At 40.9% G+C, this 19,305-nt stretch overlaps 1 protein-coding gene across 10 annotated transcripts in view; it reads left to right on the top strand.

Annotated features, from left to right (window-relative positions):
• Window positions 1–19,305, top strand: part of ANK1 (ankyrin 1) — a 404,481-nt gene that overhangs the window by 301,869 nt on the left and 83,307 nt on the right. For 6 of the 10 annotated variants that reach the window (XM_077469916.1, XM_077469909.1, XM_077469906.1 and 3 more), the window contains 7 exons: window positions 405–503; window positions 779–871; window positions 5,072–5,144; window positions 5,561–5,584; window positions 11,824–11,914; window positions 11,995–12,076; window positions 14,523–14,620. In XM_077469916.1, the coding sequence (XP_077326042.1) occupies window positions 405–503; window positions 779–871; window positions 5,072–5,144; window positions 5,561–5,584; window positions 11,824–11,914; window positions 11,995–12,076; window positions 14,523–14,620 (560 nt within the window). The remainder of the gene's footprint in view (window positions 1–404; window positions 504–778; window positions 872–5,071; window positions 5,145–5,560; window positions 5,585–11,823; window positions 11,915–11,994; window positions 12,077–14,522; window positions 14,621–19,305) is intronic. The other 4 variants (XM_077469910.1, XM_077469908.1, XM_077469912.1 and 1 more) reach the window with 3 other exon arrangements.

The raw sequence follows: 19,305 nt of genomic DNA, 5'->3' as shown, positions 1-19,305 counted from the left end.
AACACAGTGGGCCAACACCAGCAGATGACATGGCTCCCCAAATCATCATGGACTGTGGAAACTTCATACTGGACCTCACGTAACTTGAATTCTGTGCCTCTCCACTCTTCCTTCATACTCTGGGATCTTGATTTCCAAATGAAATGCAAAATTTTCCACCTTCTGTGATGATTTGGAGAGCCGTGTCATCTGCTGGTGTTTGTCCACTGTGTTTTATCAAGTCCAAAGTCAGCACAGCACTCTACCAGGAAATTCTAGAGCACGTGATCGGGCTCAGATAAGTATTGGGGGCCTAACAATAGAAGGTTTTTTACCTTAAGGCAGAGAATGCATTAAGGTAAACAACCTTCAGCCTTTACAACCACTTTAAGGTCAGTTGCTAACCCATTTTCATTTTTTTGCAGTTGGGTTTTACTCCTCTCCATCAAGCAGCTCAGCAAGGACACACAGACATTGTCACACTTCTGTTGAAGAATGGAGCTTGCCCCAACCAGGCTAGCATGGTGAGAGCTGCCAGTCACCACATGTCCTGTCAATATGTCCTGTCTAATGTCTGTCTCACAAGCTGTGTTCTAGCTCTGTTGTTGTGGCCTCTTGTGGTCTGTCACTTATTTTGACTGTCACTGTATCTTATCACCCTGTCCTGTTTTTTCCTTGTTGCCCGTCTTGCCTTCTGTCACTCTGCTTCATCACCCATCAACTGCTTCTTTTTGGCCTCTCATACCCCATTCTTCTCCCCATTGCCCTGTTGCACCTTCCTGTGCCCTCGCCTCTGCAGAATGGAATCACCCCGCTGGCAATTGCAAAGCGACTAGGATACATCTCAGTGACAGATGTTTTGAGTCTGGTGACAGATGGACCCCAGATACAGGTGAGTCACAAGTGGGGAGCCAACTTACATTAGCTGGACACAGGGGAAAAACTACGGGGTCAGGTGAGTGATTTGTGAATGTGGTTGGAGACTTGTGGGAATTTTGCAACAGGTTGGTGAAGGGCAATGGGACAGATGACATTGTGAGTACCCAGTACAAACAATCCCAGAGGTGTGTTGCTGTTTGTTGTAATTTCTTTGCATTCGTATTTACTAAATAGACTTGATAGCAGCACCTCGACCTCAGCCTGCCAGTCAGGGTGTTAACATTATCACACAGCCAGGAACTGAAAAAGGCTATGTTACCCAAAAGTATACAGCCTGCATGTGAGAAGAGTGAGAAGAGAACTGCACAACCAACTAATTGTCATCTGCATTCACATGCATGTTCTCCTGTATGAGCAACAATCACGTTAAAGCCCAGTTTAAGCATTTTTGTTATTTTGAACAGAGTAGAGAAGTTTTAGAACTTCTGTAACCTTTTTACTTTTGGTATAGTAGGTGTAGGAAAAACAAGAGCACCATACAAAAGGTTAAGGAGTATTTATTTCACCCTAAAAATCCAAAAATAAGAAACCAACCTGTTTTGGGGCCTAAACATTCCCCCTTCATCAGAGCATTATATGCTGCCTCAAAACAGACTGATAGACGTATGAGGTTTAATTCAGCTTAGAAGTGAACTGGTTGCTATGCTCTTCTTGTCCAAAGTGTACTATTCAAAACAACAAGTAATGCCTTGATGAAGGAAAACTTCATAGCACCTGAAACACATTGAGTTGTATATGTGGACTACGATGTTTAAATAAATAGTCTTGGAACTCCTAAACGAGTTCCGTAAAACCCTAGAGCTCCTCTAAAGGTTGCTAGGGCTTCATTGAACAGTGGTTGATTGTCCTGCCATTTGATAGAGTCTGCATAATTCCTGGGCCAAAACCACTTGGCAAAGCCACCAGCATGACACCACTGTAAGGTTGCATTTTGTTTGCTAACCACTAATGTAAAGGGCATTAACTCCCAATGAATTGGTTTTAGTAACGGTTTCTCAAGACCTGAAAACTGTTTTAGGGGTTAAAAGGCAGAGAAAGAGTGTCCTAAACCATTTGTGTTATGTTATTGTTTTTCCTACACCTTCTTGAATTCAGTGGGGCATCCCTGAGGCCCCTCCATGTCAGAGAGCTGCCTTAGACTCTACAGTGTGAACTAATCTCCACACTGAAAAACTACACCAATTTTCGATTAAACTCCTCCAATCCACAATTTTTCAAATGTTTTATTGTCTGTCTGCCCACTTTGTCTATTTGACAGGTATTAGACAAAACAGAAAACAAGAAGAAACCTCCTCAATGGAGACAAAGACTCCAATAAAAACACATTTACTAGCATAGTGATGAAGGTTTCAAACTACTCTCAGAATGTTATTGTTGTCTCTGTCCCTTGAGGTAAATTTCCCCCCTCACTTTCTATCCAGGTGACACGTGTCAGACAAAACAGATGGTAAAGGAAAATCTTCCTTTCTCTATCATTCAATTAGAGCCACAGTTTGGTTGTAAACAACCTAGATTCATTTCTAATTTTTAACAACTTTATTGAGTTTACTAAACAATAATTACATGCAGTAGTAGAACAGCATCTTCAAGCTAAAAAGGGGGTATAATAAAGCACAACCCAGGTGTTACATAAGGCATACATAAAGAACATCGAGCGAATAAGATTAGCAAAAGTACAGTCACAGATCAAATAGGGTCTAACAGCTCACAATTAATCTACATTACATTACACCAGGTTAGAGGCCCATCTATTATCATTAGAAGAACTGGGACCAAAACAGAGGAAGGGAAACAAGGGGGATGGTGGATAATAGACGGCCAGCCATACGTTAGCAGATCGGGAGTATACAAAGTAAAAAATACGCAATAGGGGGTTCATAGAGCAGTACATTCACAGGGTCAGGTCAGCTCATGAAGTTCCGTGGACAGTTACACCCCATATACATCAATTTTTTTAAAGTGGGAGCGCAGTATAAACCAAAGTCCTCCACATCTGTAAAGTCGGAGGATGGCTTTTTCCATTGAAGTAAGAGTGTTTTCCTGGCATATATAGTAGAAACTGATTTTTTTATGATGGGTAGCATCTATGGTGTCACAGATCCTTAATAGCAGAAGAGCAGGATCCCTGGCAATGTTACATTTGCAGTACTCTTCAGGTTAAGATCTGTTACCACCCCACCCCAGAATTCCTGGCCATGAAGGCAAGACCAGACCAAAACCTAGTTTCATTTAGGGGGCAGCAGTATAATCTAGATTGCTTACTACCAAGCAGTGTACCACAATGGACTTGAGGAAAATTATTTTATGGTGAGTACAATAATTGCATTTTCTCTATCGTTGATTGAAGGACACAGCTTTGTACTAAGCAACCTAGGTTATACTGCTTCCTACAGGAGAAATTGACACTAAGCAAAACTCTGTTGCTTACTCCCAAACTGTGTCAAAGTGGACTTTGAGAAAAGTATTTTACAGCGAGTACAAAAAATGATTTTCCTATGTGATGGGTGTCACACAGAGCAGAGAGTGAGGTGACAGACTTCAAAAAGAACACCATTTCTAGTACAGTGAGAAAATGTGTGGTATCTCTGCTAGGATTTTATTTCTGTCTTTTTCCCAATAAGGGAGATTTTCCCTTACTTCTGGGTAATGAGTGTCAGACAGGACAGGAAGTGAAGAGAAATCTCTTCTATGAGAACATTATTCTATGAGTACAACTTTATACATTTGACAGAAATTCCCCTCAACAGTCACAGATACATCATCTAAAACCTAAAAGAGGTTTCAACTCTTCTTTACGTTCTTCACACTAAAAACAAATGTGTTGGCTGCAGTTGGGCTTCAGAAAAATATCTTTAAAGCTTGTGAAAAGTGAAAGGTTCTTGCAGTACCTTCTTTTACATTCATTGGTGACCTAGGAGCCCCTGAATCCATAATCCAAAAGATAAACACTGTCACCTTGCCGATTCTGGGCAAAGTTACGGTGTCTCCTAGTAACCCCATACACCAGGGATATGCAATTAGCGGACCTCCAGCTGTAACAGAACTACAAGTCCCATGAGGCATAGCAAGACTCTGACAGCACAAGCATGACACCCGGAGGCAGAGGCATGATGGGAGTTGTAGTTTTACAACAGCTGGAGGCCCGCTAATTGCATATCCCTGCCCTACACCATCATGATATACTCAACTTTCTATGCTCTATTGCTGTATTAGCACTTACCCAGAGTAATGACATCTACGTAACACAGGGAGGTCACATGCTCTACCTTACACAGAGACCCCATTAGAGCAATGCAACAAGGGCTCTGATAGATCAGGGAGACAGTGAGTGTGTATACCTTGCTGAGAGAGGGGGTTATCAGGAGACAATGTCACTTTGCCCAATATTGCATGAATCACTTTAGTAGGGACATGGATAGCAATTAAAAAACACATAGAAGTTTTACCCCTTTCTAATTATTAGCAAAATTGAGATTTTGTTTTGCCATTAGATATACATTAAAGGTCCATTTATAGTGAAGCAATTACCTAGATAACTATTTATGCACAGTGGGGACATTTAGAGGCAGAAATAAAAAAAAAACACAATTTAATCCAGTTATGTATGAATTCGAAAATAAAGAAACGTTGCAAAACAAATTCCTGATTCTTTTTTTATATTAACTTCCTGTAATTTCTTTCACAGCAGTAATCAGACTGGGAGTGCAAGGATCAGCACTATGAGGGCTGCATTGCTTTGTACACCACTGTTTGTGAATATGGTTACAGGAAGGGAGCGCAGAGAGATGAATTTATCAATGTGCTTCTGCAACAATTTCAATCTACAAGTTGGGCCAGTCCCTGCACCAGACTGTATTTCTTAACTTCAGTGTAGTCTGCACAGAAATCTAGAACCTGGCTATGCTATTTGTAAGGGGATGTCTGGATGGCAAAACTGGCTGAGCAGAATTAATTATGCTTAGACAGGCAAAGCTGTCCCCTTATGGATTTAGTAGTTGGTCTGGAGTTTAGTTTTAACATGCAGGCAGGGATAACAGAAGTTACTATAGTTTGGGAACAGTGGGGGTGATGGGGGGGTGCCTGAGTTATCAGTAGTTATTGGGCAGAAGGGCTAGTTGGGAGAGATTGGTGTGTGACTTTGTCTCTCTCACAGCTAGCCAACGAAAGGCACAGGATGAGCTTTCCTGAAACAGTGGACGAGATGCTGGATGTGTCGGAGGATGAAGGTGAGAGATGCCTTTCTGTCTCCTGCATAACATGTGTTTGCCCCTGAACTTGTCCTCTATTCCAGTGTTGGACAGCCTGTGGCCTCCCTGCTATTGAGAAGGGCTACAAATTCTAGCATGATACGCTAGCCCGTGGCTGACACTGAGTCCTTGGATATCTAGGTTCTGGAAGGCATATATGCCACATTTCCATCTAAGTTGTCTCTTGACAAAGATCCACTAAAGTATTTTTGGACACCTGTTCCCAGCGTGAGGTCCACAGGCTGCCTTATCCCTTCCCTGTCTTCCTGTGTCATTGTGTATTTTCCTGGTTCTGGATCCCCTTCCTATTAGTTTCTGACCTCAAAATCTGCTCCCCCTTACTTTACCACATGGATTGGGCCTTGGATAAAACTGTGGCTCTTCTTACTTTCCAGGAACCCCACACCTGCCTCTACATGGTAGGAACTGCAGCAAGTTTGACCCCCACGAACCTCATAATAATCCAGCCATTCAGCTTCTTCATCTCATTAGTCTCGTCTCAGCTGCCCCAAACCAAAGCATGTCATTGGCATCTAAAATATAACCTTTTAACTACTCTATTAACTTCTCATCACACAGAATAACACAAATTATCAATTATTATTGCATTGAGGGGATATAAAGCATCTAAAAGATTTGAATTGCATTAATTTTTTTTTAACATAGCTTCAGTGCGGCCATTATTATTCATAAGTTCTCAACTCAAATCGCCACTTCATTAATAGATAACCCAGACATCAATGATTCAATTGTATTTTAATACAATATTATTACAGATAAAGGTGCTTGTAGGTGTTCTGTTATTATGCCATTACTACTTTGAATCATGATCTGAATTATTATTAGAGTTATTAAGATTAGGTATTTCTATACCAGGGCTGCCACTTTATATATCTAAGTATGGCCAAATTGGTCGCTGGAGATGTTCATCCCATTTACAGGTTGTTCCCAAAGACCAGACAATATCTACTTGGATACTGCCCACGATGAATATATGGTTCCCATTTCCCCACCATAATATTAACTTACATGCTTACCTGAAGCTGACGATTATAAGTCTCTGACAGTCTTATCTGTCTCTATATGACCATTAAAGTGTATCTAAATCCAAAAATATGTTTGCAATTTTGGATTGAATGGGGAAAGGTTAGAAGCCCTGTCAGTATTTTATTGTTGTCTGTGCCTTAGCTGGGGAGATTCACCTTCTCCGTTTCTCCTGGTGTCCGTTGTCATCTTAACTGAAAGTGAAAGAATAGCCAGAATTCTGAGTTGTCACCACAACAGGAAGAGAAAAGAAATCTTGCGATGACGATACCCGTTCTTGTGACTTCCTCTCACTTCCTGTTGTTTCTACAAGACGGGAAGTGAGGAGAGATCTCATAAATGGAACAAAAGGTTAAAAAAGGGGTTCTAACCGTCACCGACTCCTAAATTTTGGCTTTAGATACAGTTTAAATCCTGCAAATGAAGCCTTTACATTCTAAAATCTAATCCAAAAATAGTTAATAGCAAAGTTTTTTTTCTAAGCTGTTAAATTGATAAAATTAAAAGTGTATTGCCTATTAGAACCGTTAGAATAAAAAAGCCCCATGGCTCCCATATACAGTGGGCACCAGGAAAACACACTGAAAGTCCTATTTAGATATGTTTGTACTGGTGCTTAAGAAGAGCCACACTGATAATGTTTTTCCTTTTGAAACTAAATGGGCACAACTTTTCCAACATATCAGAATTTAGACTTTGTTCATATCATTTTTGACAAATAAAGAATTGTTTGGTGAACACTGCAGTTTTTATTGTACATAAATACATATTCACCGAGTTATTACACTCGGGGTTTAGAAACCTTTCCTCAGCTCTATAAACTGCTAATGAGATGTTGATTATTTACAGCATTGTATAAACACAAGTAATTAAGGTTTCAACGAAAGATAATTAGCATTCATTTACATCTCAAGTACTTACACTAGTGAATCTGGTATAGCATTACCAGCCATTAGGCCTCTTATTTAAACAGTAAGAAAAGGCTTACTACTTAAGCATGCAAAGCTAATATTGGACACTAATAATAACAAAGCCTGGACATTACAAGGGTTAACAATACCTTTTAAACCCAGTACACTATCTTTTCAGTTCTATGTTGAGTTTTAAATTTACAGTATATCTGACAGGCAGAGCAGAATAGTGATTGTGGCTTAGTGTTACACTCTTCTAGGTAACAGGTAGGCAGGCCATTTACTGGTTGATAGATTCCTGCAATGAGAGGTGGTGCCTCACTTGAGTCACTTGTTGATTTAGACGATATTTCATCCTCTATCATAAATTGGGCCTATACTGTATTAAGGACCTCCCTCTTTTCTGAACCTCCTGCCTCACTGGACGTAAGGATGATAAGAGTGCCAAAGCTTTGACATATGATTTCATCCGATGGGGAGGATCAGGGTTCAGTACTCTAAGCTCTCCTGCTGCCCCAAATCACTCAGCAGCGACCAAATGATGGACATCCACTCTGTCAGTCTTTTATTGCATGCTTTATTAGCTCAGAGTCCAGGCAAGAGAGAGTTAGGGATTACAGGATACCCAAAATAGCGTCAAAGAATTCCTCCCACTCAAAAAAATATGACTTTAGCCTCTCTCGTAACCTAGTGGTGTACCTTTAACGTGGAACTAACAGGTATTAATACTTACCCATCCAACAGTCCCTTGCTGGCGCTGGTATCTTCTGAATGGTGTCTTTGGGCTTCTTTATTGGCTGGCGCAGGAGCCAGTCATCCCAATACTCAGAGACTGGCATGCAAGCTGAGCTGTATTCAGTTTACAGCACTAAAGAAGACAGCTAGTAGGCAGGTTGGGGTATGTAAAAAGAGAATGATATGGCGCAAAGGACCAACCACAGTAAAGTCTCTTTTTCAGTAAAAAGAAGGGGGGGGGGGGGGGGGAATAAGGAGTTAAAAGAAATTGTCCAAAAAATATATGTAAATATATTAATAGTCACTAAAAGTTCAAGTTCAATGCACCAGTGGCAGCAACAATCTTGAGAGGAGACGCATCACTTTTTAAAAAATATAATGCAAAGAAAGGAGAAGTGCGCCAAAACTAAGTGCAGTATATATAAAAAAGCGTTTAATATAATAAAATCACACAGCCTAATGGCTACTCACAAAAAGCTGGTTGTAATCAGGCATATCTATAGAGTAACCACTACAACCACAGTATTCGCAAGGCAGCGAATTTAAAAACGACTGCAGAGGTTGTACTGCTATACCCCTTCTTCTCTTGGGCTCACCAGCGACTTATCATCTTCGCTTCTCCGTGGACCAGTGATTCTGGATACCTCCCCCTTTACTCTATAGATATGCCTGATTACAACCAGCTTTTTATGAGTAGCCATTTGGCTGTGTGATTTTATTATATTAAACGTTTTTTTATATATACTGCACTTTGTTTTGGCGCACTTCTCCTTTCTTTGCATTAGGTAGGGGCATGTTATTGCAGAAGAGACATTGCATGTCTCTTCTGCAATAAAAGCCTGCCTGCATGCTGTTTTTTTTTTACAGTGGAACGTTAGTTCCTCTTTAAGCTGAAACTGGCAGCATTCAGTTGTGTGCCTTTAGGTCAAAATGGCAATGGACTGAACAAGGTTTTCCTGAATGTGCTCCCCTTCCACCTTTTTGTCTTCCAGGTTCTAGCCTAGGTCCATTTTCAATCCTTGGGAAGTGTCTATGGAACCGTTCCCTCCCCAGGCCACAGACTTATGAGTCAGGGGCTCTTCCTCAGCTACCACCCCACCTAACAAGGCCTGGGAGACCAAGGACTCCCTCTTTACCTACATTTCTGGGAGGCAAGGGGCTTTTCTAGAAGGGTTCCTTGAATATGTATCTCCTGCCCCAGTCCACATCACTGGCATACCCCCCCCCCCCCCCCCCCATGATTAAAATAATTATTCATAAACTACAACATTGATGTATCTACTGGAGAACACTTCTGGGTAGCAGACAGAAACAATGTCTTGGGCTTAAGGAAAACTCAGCAAACCTAGAGAACAATAACAAGCAGAGCTCCGGTTGGCTATAGCAAAGCTGCAAACACGATATTTAGAATAGGGACATTCAGTTTATGGCAGAGTCCCTACAACAGGAAAAACCATAGGGGGAGGACTTGACCCCTGAGAGCTATCAGTCCTCTCAATCTATCAGGACCATAGTTTTTTGATATTTCAGTGCACAATTCTTGTCATATGTCAGTTTTTCAAATGACAACACGTAATGCATCTTCCCGAAACATTCCACAAGTGAAGGAGGCACTAGGGAAATCCACCTTTTAGTAATCAATTTGCATACAGTAAATAACGTACTACAAACAACATCTTCATTATGGTGATCCAGAGCAGATGTTTTAAAATACAGTATCTTATACAGGTAATAGGGTCAGATTGGTGAGGGACATCAAACACTGCATTTCATATATGGACTATAGTATTCGTGTATTGAGACAACTTGCAACATCTCCAGGGGGGGTGACTAAATCATCCCAGTCTCTTTCACATAGTACAATTAGAGTAGTTGAATTGCTCAATTTTGAATAAACCCTTCTGGCTGAAATCTTTTGATCGACTGCCGTGGCATTTGGTCATTTTATTGGCACCATTTAGGATCAGATATTAACCAGTTCTTCTTTCTTTTTTTCTTTGATCATCTAATGTTTGGCAGGAGGATCGGGGGGTCCCTAAAGTATATCTAAAGCAAAACCTTTTTTGTTTTAGATATGGAAAAAAATAAAAAATAAAACTCCAGTCAGGTTTTATTTCCCCCATCTGTTTCATATTCAAGAGATTTTTCTTTACTTCCTGACATGGAAACATAACAGGAAGTAAATGGAAATCTATCCAAAGTGAGAATTGTCTTCTGACATTTATAAAATTTTGGATTAGCCATCACTTTCTGTCCCAATGACAGTAGTCACCAAGACTAAGCCCTTGTACACACGGTCGGAGATTCCGACTGAATGTGTCCGATCGGACCGCTTTGTCGGATATTCCGACTGTGTGTGGTCTCCATCGGCCGACGGACCAAGTTTTCCAACTTGTTGGTAAAATTTTCCGACAAAATGCTCTGATCGGACATACTCCGATCATGTGTAGAGAATTCCGATCGGACAAAGTGCCACGCATGCTCAGATCAAATTCCTACATCAAAGCTATTGGCTACTAGCCTGAATGTAGTCCCGTCGTAACGAAATAACGTCATCACGTTCTGAACGATCGGATTTTCAGACAACTTTGTCCGACCGTGTGTATGCAACAGTTTCAGACAAAATCCGTCGTCCAAAATCCGATGGATTTGGTTGTCGGAATGTCCGACCGTGTGTACAAGGGCTTAGAGAGGAGGAATCTCCCCATCGGAGACACATATAGCAATAGAAACCTGTAGCAGAAATGAAACTTGAAGTGCTGCACCACTGCTAAGGAGTCCTCATACAACTTGATTCCAATAAACATCGGGGGGACAATCCAAAGATTATCCGACACATTTCAGGGGTCCAACAATTTCCCCTTCGTCGCCCTTATGTGTATATATTTAAAGCTTATAGTAGAACTAAAGGCAAAACTTTTTTCATTCTGGATAGAGTAAGGGAGGGTTATAAACCCTGTCAGTTTTTTTTGCAATCTGTGTCTCAATGGGGGGATTTCCCTTAAATTCCTGTCCCATAGCTAAAACAGGAAGTGAGAGGAAATCCCTCCAAAGTCTGAAAAATTCCTGGTTGTCACCAAGGTCACAAGAACTAGTGTTCCCATTGGAATATTTCCCATCTCTTCCTGTTCTGGTGACACCCAAAATTTGGGATTTGGTGATAACATTAAACAGACCCAATAGAGAGGATGAATCTTCCAAATTGGAGAGCAGGCAGCAACAAAAACCTGACAGGGGTTCTAATCCCTCTCCACCCTTTCCAAAGCTAAATAATGTTTGCCTTTATTGTATAATTTAATTTCTCTGCATTATCTTACTACTATTTCTGGTTAAGTATTTTAGAATGTAATAAATATGGATCAGGTCATCACAGAGTATCAGTTAAACCTAATAAAGCAACACACTTCCTGCTTTATCTGTAATATGACATGAATCATCCAATCTCCTCTGTAGGATCATTAACATAAATATGCATCTCATTAACATAATGCAATACTACAGGCTTTAACTTCTATGTGAGTCATTGCTGCAAGATGTATCAGATATCTGTGCTTTGTGTGTTGGCGTATGTTTTTTTTGCACGTGTGCATGTTATATGAGCATCTGTTATCAGTGTGTGTTATTCGTATTTGTCACTTTTCTTTATAAATCTGAATCACAAACACACTTTTGTGAGTGTATACTGATACGTAATAGATCTTTATTTAATAACATCATACCAAAAGCCAATGGTGTGCAGATAGCCACAGAAGCCAATTAGATAGCAGTTTTGAGTTGGTCATTGTAGTCAATAGCCAATGATTGGTGACTTCCGATTGGCTGCCCTGGGTTTCTGCACTTTGCACATTGCTTTTGCCTTATTAGATAAAGACTGTAGTGTTTGTGTGCGACTCACATTGGGGATCTCTATATACAATATATATGCTACCTTAGCCACTGTTTCTTTCTTCCTCTGTGCTGTCTCCTAGGGGAGGAGCCACCGGATTTCAGACCCCCTCCGGGGCCCAGAGAGCGGGATGAGGATACAGACATGGAATTCTTACCTAAACTTGACCAGGGGTAATTAAAAAAAATGCATAATATTCTTTTATTGTATATTTTAGTTTTGTTTAATTCAGCAATGTAATTTCTCTCTTTAGCAGGGTGGGGTCACCTGGATTGCCCAGAATTCCTTGTGTCACCCCTGAAACAGTCGCATTTAAAAAAGAGGAGGATGAACCGGTAACTGTTATATTAACACATACATAGGAGCATAAATTTTATATTACCATAGATAAAAAAAAAAATATATGAACTAATGTAGAACTTTGGTCAAATTATACCCTTTATTTTGTGCATCTCAGACTGCCTTTCACAAATTTTTCTGCAATATCATGCAATTACCTTTTGATCTTTCCAGCAGAACTGTTTGTTTATCCAGGTCATGGTACCGTATCTCACAAAAGTGAGTACACCCCTCACAGTTTTGTAATTTTTTTTATTCTATCTTTTCATGTGACAACACTGAAGAAATTACACTTTGCTACAATGTAAAGTAGTGATTGTACAGCTTGTATAACAGTGTAAATTTGCTGTTCCCTCAAAATAACTCAACACACAGCCATTAATGTCTAAACCGCAGGCAACAAAAGTGAGTACACCCCTAAGTGAAAATTTCCAAATTGGGCCCAAAGTGTCCATATTTTGTGTGGCGGCCATTATTTTCCAGCACTGTCTTAAACCTCTTGGGCATAGAGTTCACCAGAGCTTCACAGGTTACCACTGGCGTCCTCTTCCACTCCTCCATGATGACATCACAAAGCTGGTGGATGTTAGAGACCTTGCTCTCCTCCACCTTCTATTTGAGGAAGCCCCACAAATGCTCAATAGGGTTTAGGTCTGGAGACATGCTTGGCCAGTCCATCACCTTTACCCGCAGCTTCTTTAGCAAGGCAGTGGTCATCTTGGAGGTGTGTTTGGGGTCATTATCATGTTGGAATACTGCCCTATGGTCCAGTCTCTGAAGGGAGGGGATCGTGCTCTGCTTCTGTATGTCACAGTACATGTTGGCATTCATGGGTCCCTCAGTGAACTGTAGCTCCCCAGTGCCGGCAGCATTCATGCAGCCCCAGACCATGACACTCCCACCACCATGCTTGACTGTAGGCAAGACACACTTGTCTTTGTACTCCTCACCTGGTTGCCGCCACACACGCTTGACACCATCTGAACCAAATAAGTTTATCTTGGTCTCATCGGAACACAGGACATGGTTCCAGTAATCCTTGTCCTTAGTCTGCTTATCTTCAGCAAACTGTTTTCGGGCGTTCTAGTGCAATATCTTTAGAAGAGGCTTCCTTCTGGGATGACAGCTATGCAGACCAATTTGATGCAGTGAGCGGTGTATGGTCTGAGCACTGACAGGCTGACCTCCCACCCCTACAACCTCTGCAGAAATGCTGCCAGCACTCATACGTCTATTTCCCAAGGACAACCTCTGGATATGACACTGAGTATGTGCACTCAGCTTCTTTGGTCAACCATGGCGAGGCCTGTTCTCATATTCAGGGCCGTGGCAATCTTCTTATAGCCTAGGCCAGTGATGGCGAACCTTGGCACCCCAGATGTTTTGGAACTACATTTCCCATGATGCTCAGCTACACTGCTCAGTGCATGAGCATCATGGGAAATGTAGTTCCAAAACATCTGGAGTGCCAAGGTTCGCCATCACTGGCCTAGGCCATTTATGTAGAGCCACAATTCTCCTTTTCAGATCCTCAGAGAGTTCTTTGTCATTAGGTGCCATGTTGAACTTCCAGTAATTAGTATGAAAGAGTGAGAGCGATAACACCAAATTTAACACACCTGCTCCCCATTCACACTTGAGACCTTGTAACATTAATGAGTCACCGACACTGGGGAGGAAAAATGGCTAACTGGGCCCAATTTGGACATTTTCACTTAGGGGTGCACTCACTTTTTTTGCCAGCGGTTTAGAAATTAATGGCTGTGTGTTGAGTTATTTTGAGGGGACAGCAAATTTACATTGTTATACAAGCTGTACACTCACTACTTTACATTGTAAAAAAGTGTAATTTCTTCAGTGTTGTCACATGAAAAGTTAGAATAAAATATTTACAAAAATGTGAGCGGTGTACTCACTTCTGTGAAATACTTTATATCCAGTAGATATTCACATTAAACTGGACTTGATCCATCATGTTGAAGGTCTGTCACCACTTATCCAAATAGCATATTCAGTTCTAGTGAGTGTTAGGAATATACTCCTGAATTTAATTAAATAAAAAAAAAATACATTGATCAAGCTAATTAAAATTTAAAGAAAAATCATAAAAATTATAATTTTTTAAAAATTTTAATAAACTTGATCAATGTATTTTTTTATTTAATTGACTTATTTTTTTAAAATTTAAAATCTTATTTATGATGCATTGATGTGTATTGATTTAACATGCCTCTTTTTATTTAGTTTTTTATGGTGTGAATTATTTTGGTATATATTTATTTTTGGGTAGTGCTGTATGTTGCATACAATGATGGCCATACAACCTGGTCTACTACAACATAATGATATAACAAAAAAAAAAGAAAAAAAAAAGACACCCACCCCACAATGTTATAATAACTGAAAGGCGTGTGTCCTAACATTGTCCCTCTTTGGTTTCAGTCATCTAGGGAATTAGATGATGAATCCCAGATCCCCAGCAGTCCAGCTACTGAAACCTCAGACAACATCAGTCCTGTTGCAAGTCCAGTCCACACTGGGTAAGTGGCCAGAGGACAAACCTGTACATCATACAGCTGGGCATTCACTATGTATGACAAGGACATGTTCACTGAGAAATATGTGAGTTTACTGCTTACCAATACAGGGGATATACTAGAAATTGTGCAGTCTTAGTTGTATGATGCAAAAAGATTGGAAATCTTTTAAAAAGGTAACTCCTTTTTAAAAAGGAGTAATACCTTTTTTTTTTTTAAGCGGAAGTCCTGCAAAAAAAGTTTTTTTTTAAATGTCAGCAGCTACAAATATTGCAGATGCTGACTTTTAAAATAAGGACTTACCTGTCCCAGGGTCCAGGGATGTCGGCACCCGAGGCCGAACCGTCCCTCAGTCTTCGGATGCTGCCGCCGCCATCTTCGGTAAGGGAATCAGGAAATGAAGCCTTGCGGCTTCACTTCCGGGTTCCCTACTGCTCATGCACGAGTCGCGCTGCGCAATCCGCTGTCTCTGGGACCCGTGTGTGTCCCAGCAGACAGTACAGGAGGACGGGAAGAGGCGTAGACTCCCGTGGTAGTCTATGCCCGGAAGTGGGTGCAAATACCTGTCTTAGACAGGTATCTGCACCCCCCTCCCCCCTGAAAAGTGCCAAATGTGACACCGGAGGGGGGGAGGGTTCCGAAAAGCGGAGGTTAAATTTTTGCGTGAACCTCCGCTTTAACTGACTGTGTTCTAAAATAAAAGTATACATAACAGACTGTCCAGTTTCTAGCCTTGTTTAATGCCTTAAAAATGAACTCTGGGTATGGTATATTTTTACAGCTTGGACCAATGTAACTATATATATACCATACCTAGCCGATGTCCCAGGAAGCTGGACATCACTGAAGAGGACACCACCACTCCAGTGATCTCCACTTGCTTCTTCAGGGTCCTGTGCTGAGTGGCCGACCCCCTGCATTCACTATGCATCAGACCAGCTGCTCAGCACTGGGCTCAGAAGCTAGTGGAGATCACTGGAATGGTGGTATCTACTTCCGTGATTTCCAGCTTCCAGGTGCATCAAACAGTTACGGTATATACATAGCTACATTTGTCCAAGCTGGCCCAATGTAACTATGTAAAAATATACCATGCCTGAAATTCATCTTTAATGTTTCACTTTGTGCTTACTTGCTGCTGCTATAGATTATCACCACTAAAGTGTCCGTATACACCCACCAGCTACTTTATTAGGTACACCTTGCTAGTACCGGGTTGGACCCTCTTTTGCCTTCAGACCTGCCTTAAAGTGGTTGTAAAGTCTTACAACCAACTTTGACCTACAGGTAAGCCTAGATTAAGGCTTACCTGTAGGTCCAAGAAATATCTCCTAAACCTACACGGTTTAGGAGATATTTGCCGAAAGACAGGTGCCGCTGTCTACGGCACTGAGCACGCTGCGGTCAACGGCGATATGCCGCGAGTGGCGGCTCCCATGCACATGCGCGGGAGTGACGTCATCGCGCCTTCGCCGAATGACAGCAGCGGAGGAGGAGACCCACCGAGAAGATGGATGCTCCGGACTACAGGGGACAGCAGTGACTTTGCCGGCTCCTGTGTCAGGTAAGTGACACATAATGGACTACTGTGCGATGCATAGTAGTCCATTATGCTTTACCTTTGCAGGGAATCAAAGAGGAAGTAAACCCATCAGGGTTTACTTCCTCTTTAATTCTTCGTGGCATAGATTCAACAAGGTGTTGGAAACATTCCTCAAAGATTTTGGTCCATATTGACATGATATCATCACGCAGTTGCTGCTGATTTGTTTGCTGCATATCCATGATGCAAATCTCCCGTTCCACCATATTCCAAATGTGCTCTACTGGATGGAGATCTGGTGACTGTGGAGGCCATTTGAGAACATTATCATGTTCAAGAAACCAGATTGAGATGATTTGAGCTTTGTGACATTGTGCATTATCCTGCTGGAAGGAGCCATCAGAAGATGGGCACACTGTAGTCTTAAAGAGATGGGCATGGTCAGCAACTATACTCAGGTAGGCCGTGGCGTTTAAACGATGCTCAGTTGGTACTAAGGGGATAAAAGTGTGGCAAAAAAATATTTCCCACACCATTACACCACCACCACCCCCAGCATGAACCGTTCATACAAGGCAGGATGGATCCATAATTTCATGTTGTTTTTATGATCCTTCGATCTGAATGTCGCAGTTGAAATAGAGACTCATCAGACTAGGCAATGTTTTTCCATTCTTCTATTGTCTGATTTTTGTGAGTGTGTGAATTGTAGCCTTAGTTTCCTGTTCTTAGCAGACAGGAGTGGCACCCGTTCTGGTCTAATGCTGCTGTAGCCCATCTGCTTCAAGGTTCGATGTGTTGTGCATTCAGAGATGGTATTCTGCATACTGTAATGAGTGGTTATTTGAGTTACTGTTGCCTATCTATGTTCTTGAACCAGTTTGCCCACTCTCCTCTGACCTCTGAGATGCTACTGTCGCTCACTGGATTTTTTCTCTTTTTCGAATCATTCTCTGTAAATCCTAGAGATAGTTGTGTGTGAAATTCACAGTAGATCAGCAGTTTTTGAAATACTCAGACCAGCCCATCTGGCACCAACAACCACGCCATATTCAAAGTCACTTAAATCCCCTTTCTTCCCCATTCTGATGCTCGGTTTGAACTTCAGTGAGCTGTCTTCACCACGTCTAGATGCCTAAATGCATTGAGTTTCTGCCATGTGATTGGCTGATTAGCAATTTGTGTTACCAAGCAAATGAACAGGTGTACCTAATAAAGTGGCCGGTGAGTGTATATCTCTTCTCTTGGATTTCTATTATATTAGTAGGCTCTAGAACAGCGATGGCTTGGAGCTTCTGTGTATAGAAGTTACTACAGCTAAGTAAAGCTGGCTATACAGGTAGAGGTAGAGGTCTGAACAAAAGAAATCAAACAGATTCCTCCATCCACACTAAAGAGTGCAGATTCATAAACAGATGCTGTATGCTTTAACTTATTTTATATGTATCAGCAAGTAGTTGTGGTATTTATAATTATAATTATGAATTAATATTAGGCTTTGGACTATATTATATGTAGTACATATGATATATATATATATATATATATATATATATATATATATATATATATATATATATATATATATAGACAGAATATTTTTATATATTAGTTGTACAATATTCAAGGGTAACTGTGTCTTATGAATATCGTGTACAAACCTGTGGTACTTTAACCACTTTAGCCCCAGAAGATTTTACCCCCTTCCCGAGTTTTTTTTGCAATTTGCCACTGCATTGCTTTAGCTGACAATTGCGCGGTCGTGCGACATTTCACCCAAACAAAATTGACATCCTTTTTTCCCCACAAATAGAGCTTTCTTTTGGTGGTAGTTGATCACCTCTACGTTTTTTTATTTTTTGTGCTATAAACCAAAAAAAAGAGCGACAATTTTGAAAAAAAAAGGAATATTTTTTACTTTTTGCTATAATAAATATCCCCAAAAAATATATATAAAAAACAAATTTCTTTCTCAGTTTAGGCTGACATGTATTCTTCTACATAGTTTTGGTTAAAAAAATCGCAATAAGCATATATTGATTGGTTTGCGCAAAAGTTATAGCGTCTACTAAAAATGGGATAGATTTATGGCATTTTTATTATTATTATTTTTTATTAGTAATGGCGGCGATCTGCGATTTTTATCGTGACTGTGACATTATGGCGGACACATCGGACACGTTTGACACTATTTTGGGACCACTGTCATTTATACAGCAATCTGTGCTAAAAAAAATGCACTGATTACTGTGAAAATTACACTGGCAGGGAAGGGGTTAAACACTAGGGGATGATTAAGGGGTTAAGTGTGTCCTAAGAAGGTGTTCTAACTGTAGGGGGGGATGGGCTACCACTGAAATGACAGGGAGCAGTGGATCTCTGTCATGTCACTAGGCAGAACAGGGAAATGCCTTGTTTACAAAGGCATCTCCCGTTCTGCCTCTCCTCACCACAATCGCGGGCTGTCGGCTAACATTGAGTTTCCGGGACTCGCGGGCACACTCCCGCAGGGGGTGGCGGGCACGCGCTCACCGGTTGGTGGCAAATTCAAAGGGACGTACAGGTATGCCCATTTGCCTGCCTGTGCCATTCTTCTGACGTACATATGTGTGCGGCGGTCAGAAAGTGGTTAAGGAACAGACTTAAGTTCTGGTGTTTCTATAACTCACCATGCTTTGACTACTTGGTTATTTTTACACTTCTATATTCATTTTTCCAAAAAATAAAAGAGTGATTCCACCCAAAAATTATTAAATTGGGATTAGCAAGCCTCTGGTTTGTTATAAGTCTTGAGTTCTGCAATGGCATATTCTCCCTACTATTGTTCTCTACTGTATTTCTGTTCATATGGGAATTTTTGGTGTTCTTCTTTACCTTTACATGTTTGAGCTCCCTCCTTTGTATAAAATACATAAAAAATCAAACAGGGAGAGCAGAACCCCGGAATGATGATCCCAGCAGATATACAGATGCACGATCCAAAGATATACAGAGATCTTACAAAGAGAGTCCCCAAGAAAGAAACTGTGAGATGGATAAAGTCCTTGGCATCTACCATAGTTTGGGTGACCTGATTCCCTAAAATTGTTATCTTTGGTTCTTTGGAGAAGGTTAACCACTGCATAAAGGGAATCTGAAGACATTC

Source organism: Lithobates pipiens, unplaced genomic scaffold, assembly GCF_037356315.1.
Source record: "Lithobates pipiens isolate NorthernLeopardFrog02 unplaced genomic scaffold, aLitPip1_a1.2 Scaffold_8, whole genome shotgun sequence".
Classification (NCBI taxonomy): Eukaryota; Metazoa; Chordata; class Amphibia; order Anura; family Ranidae; genus Lithobates; species Lithobates pipiens.
This window is presented reverse-complemented; position numbering and strand designations above follow the sequence as displayed.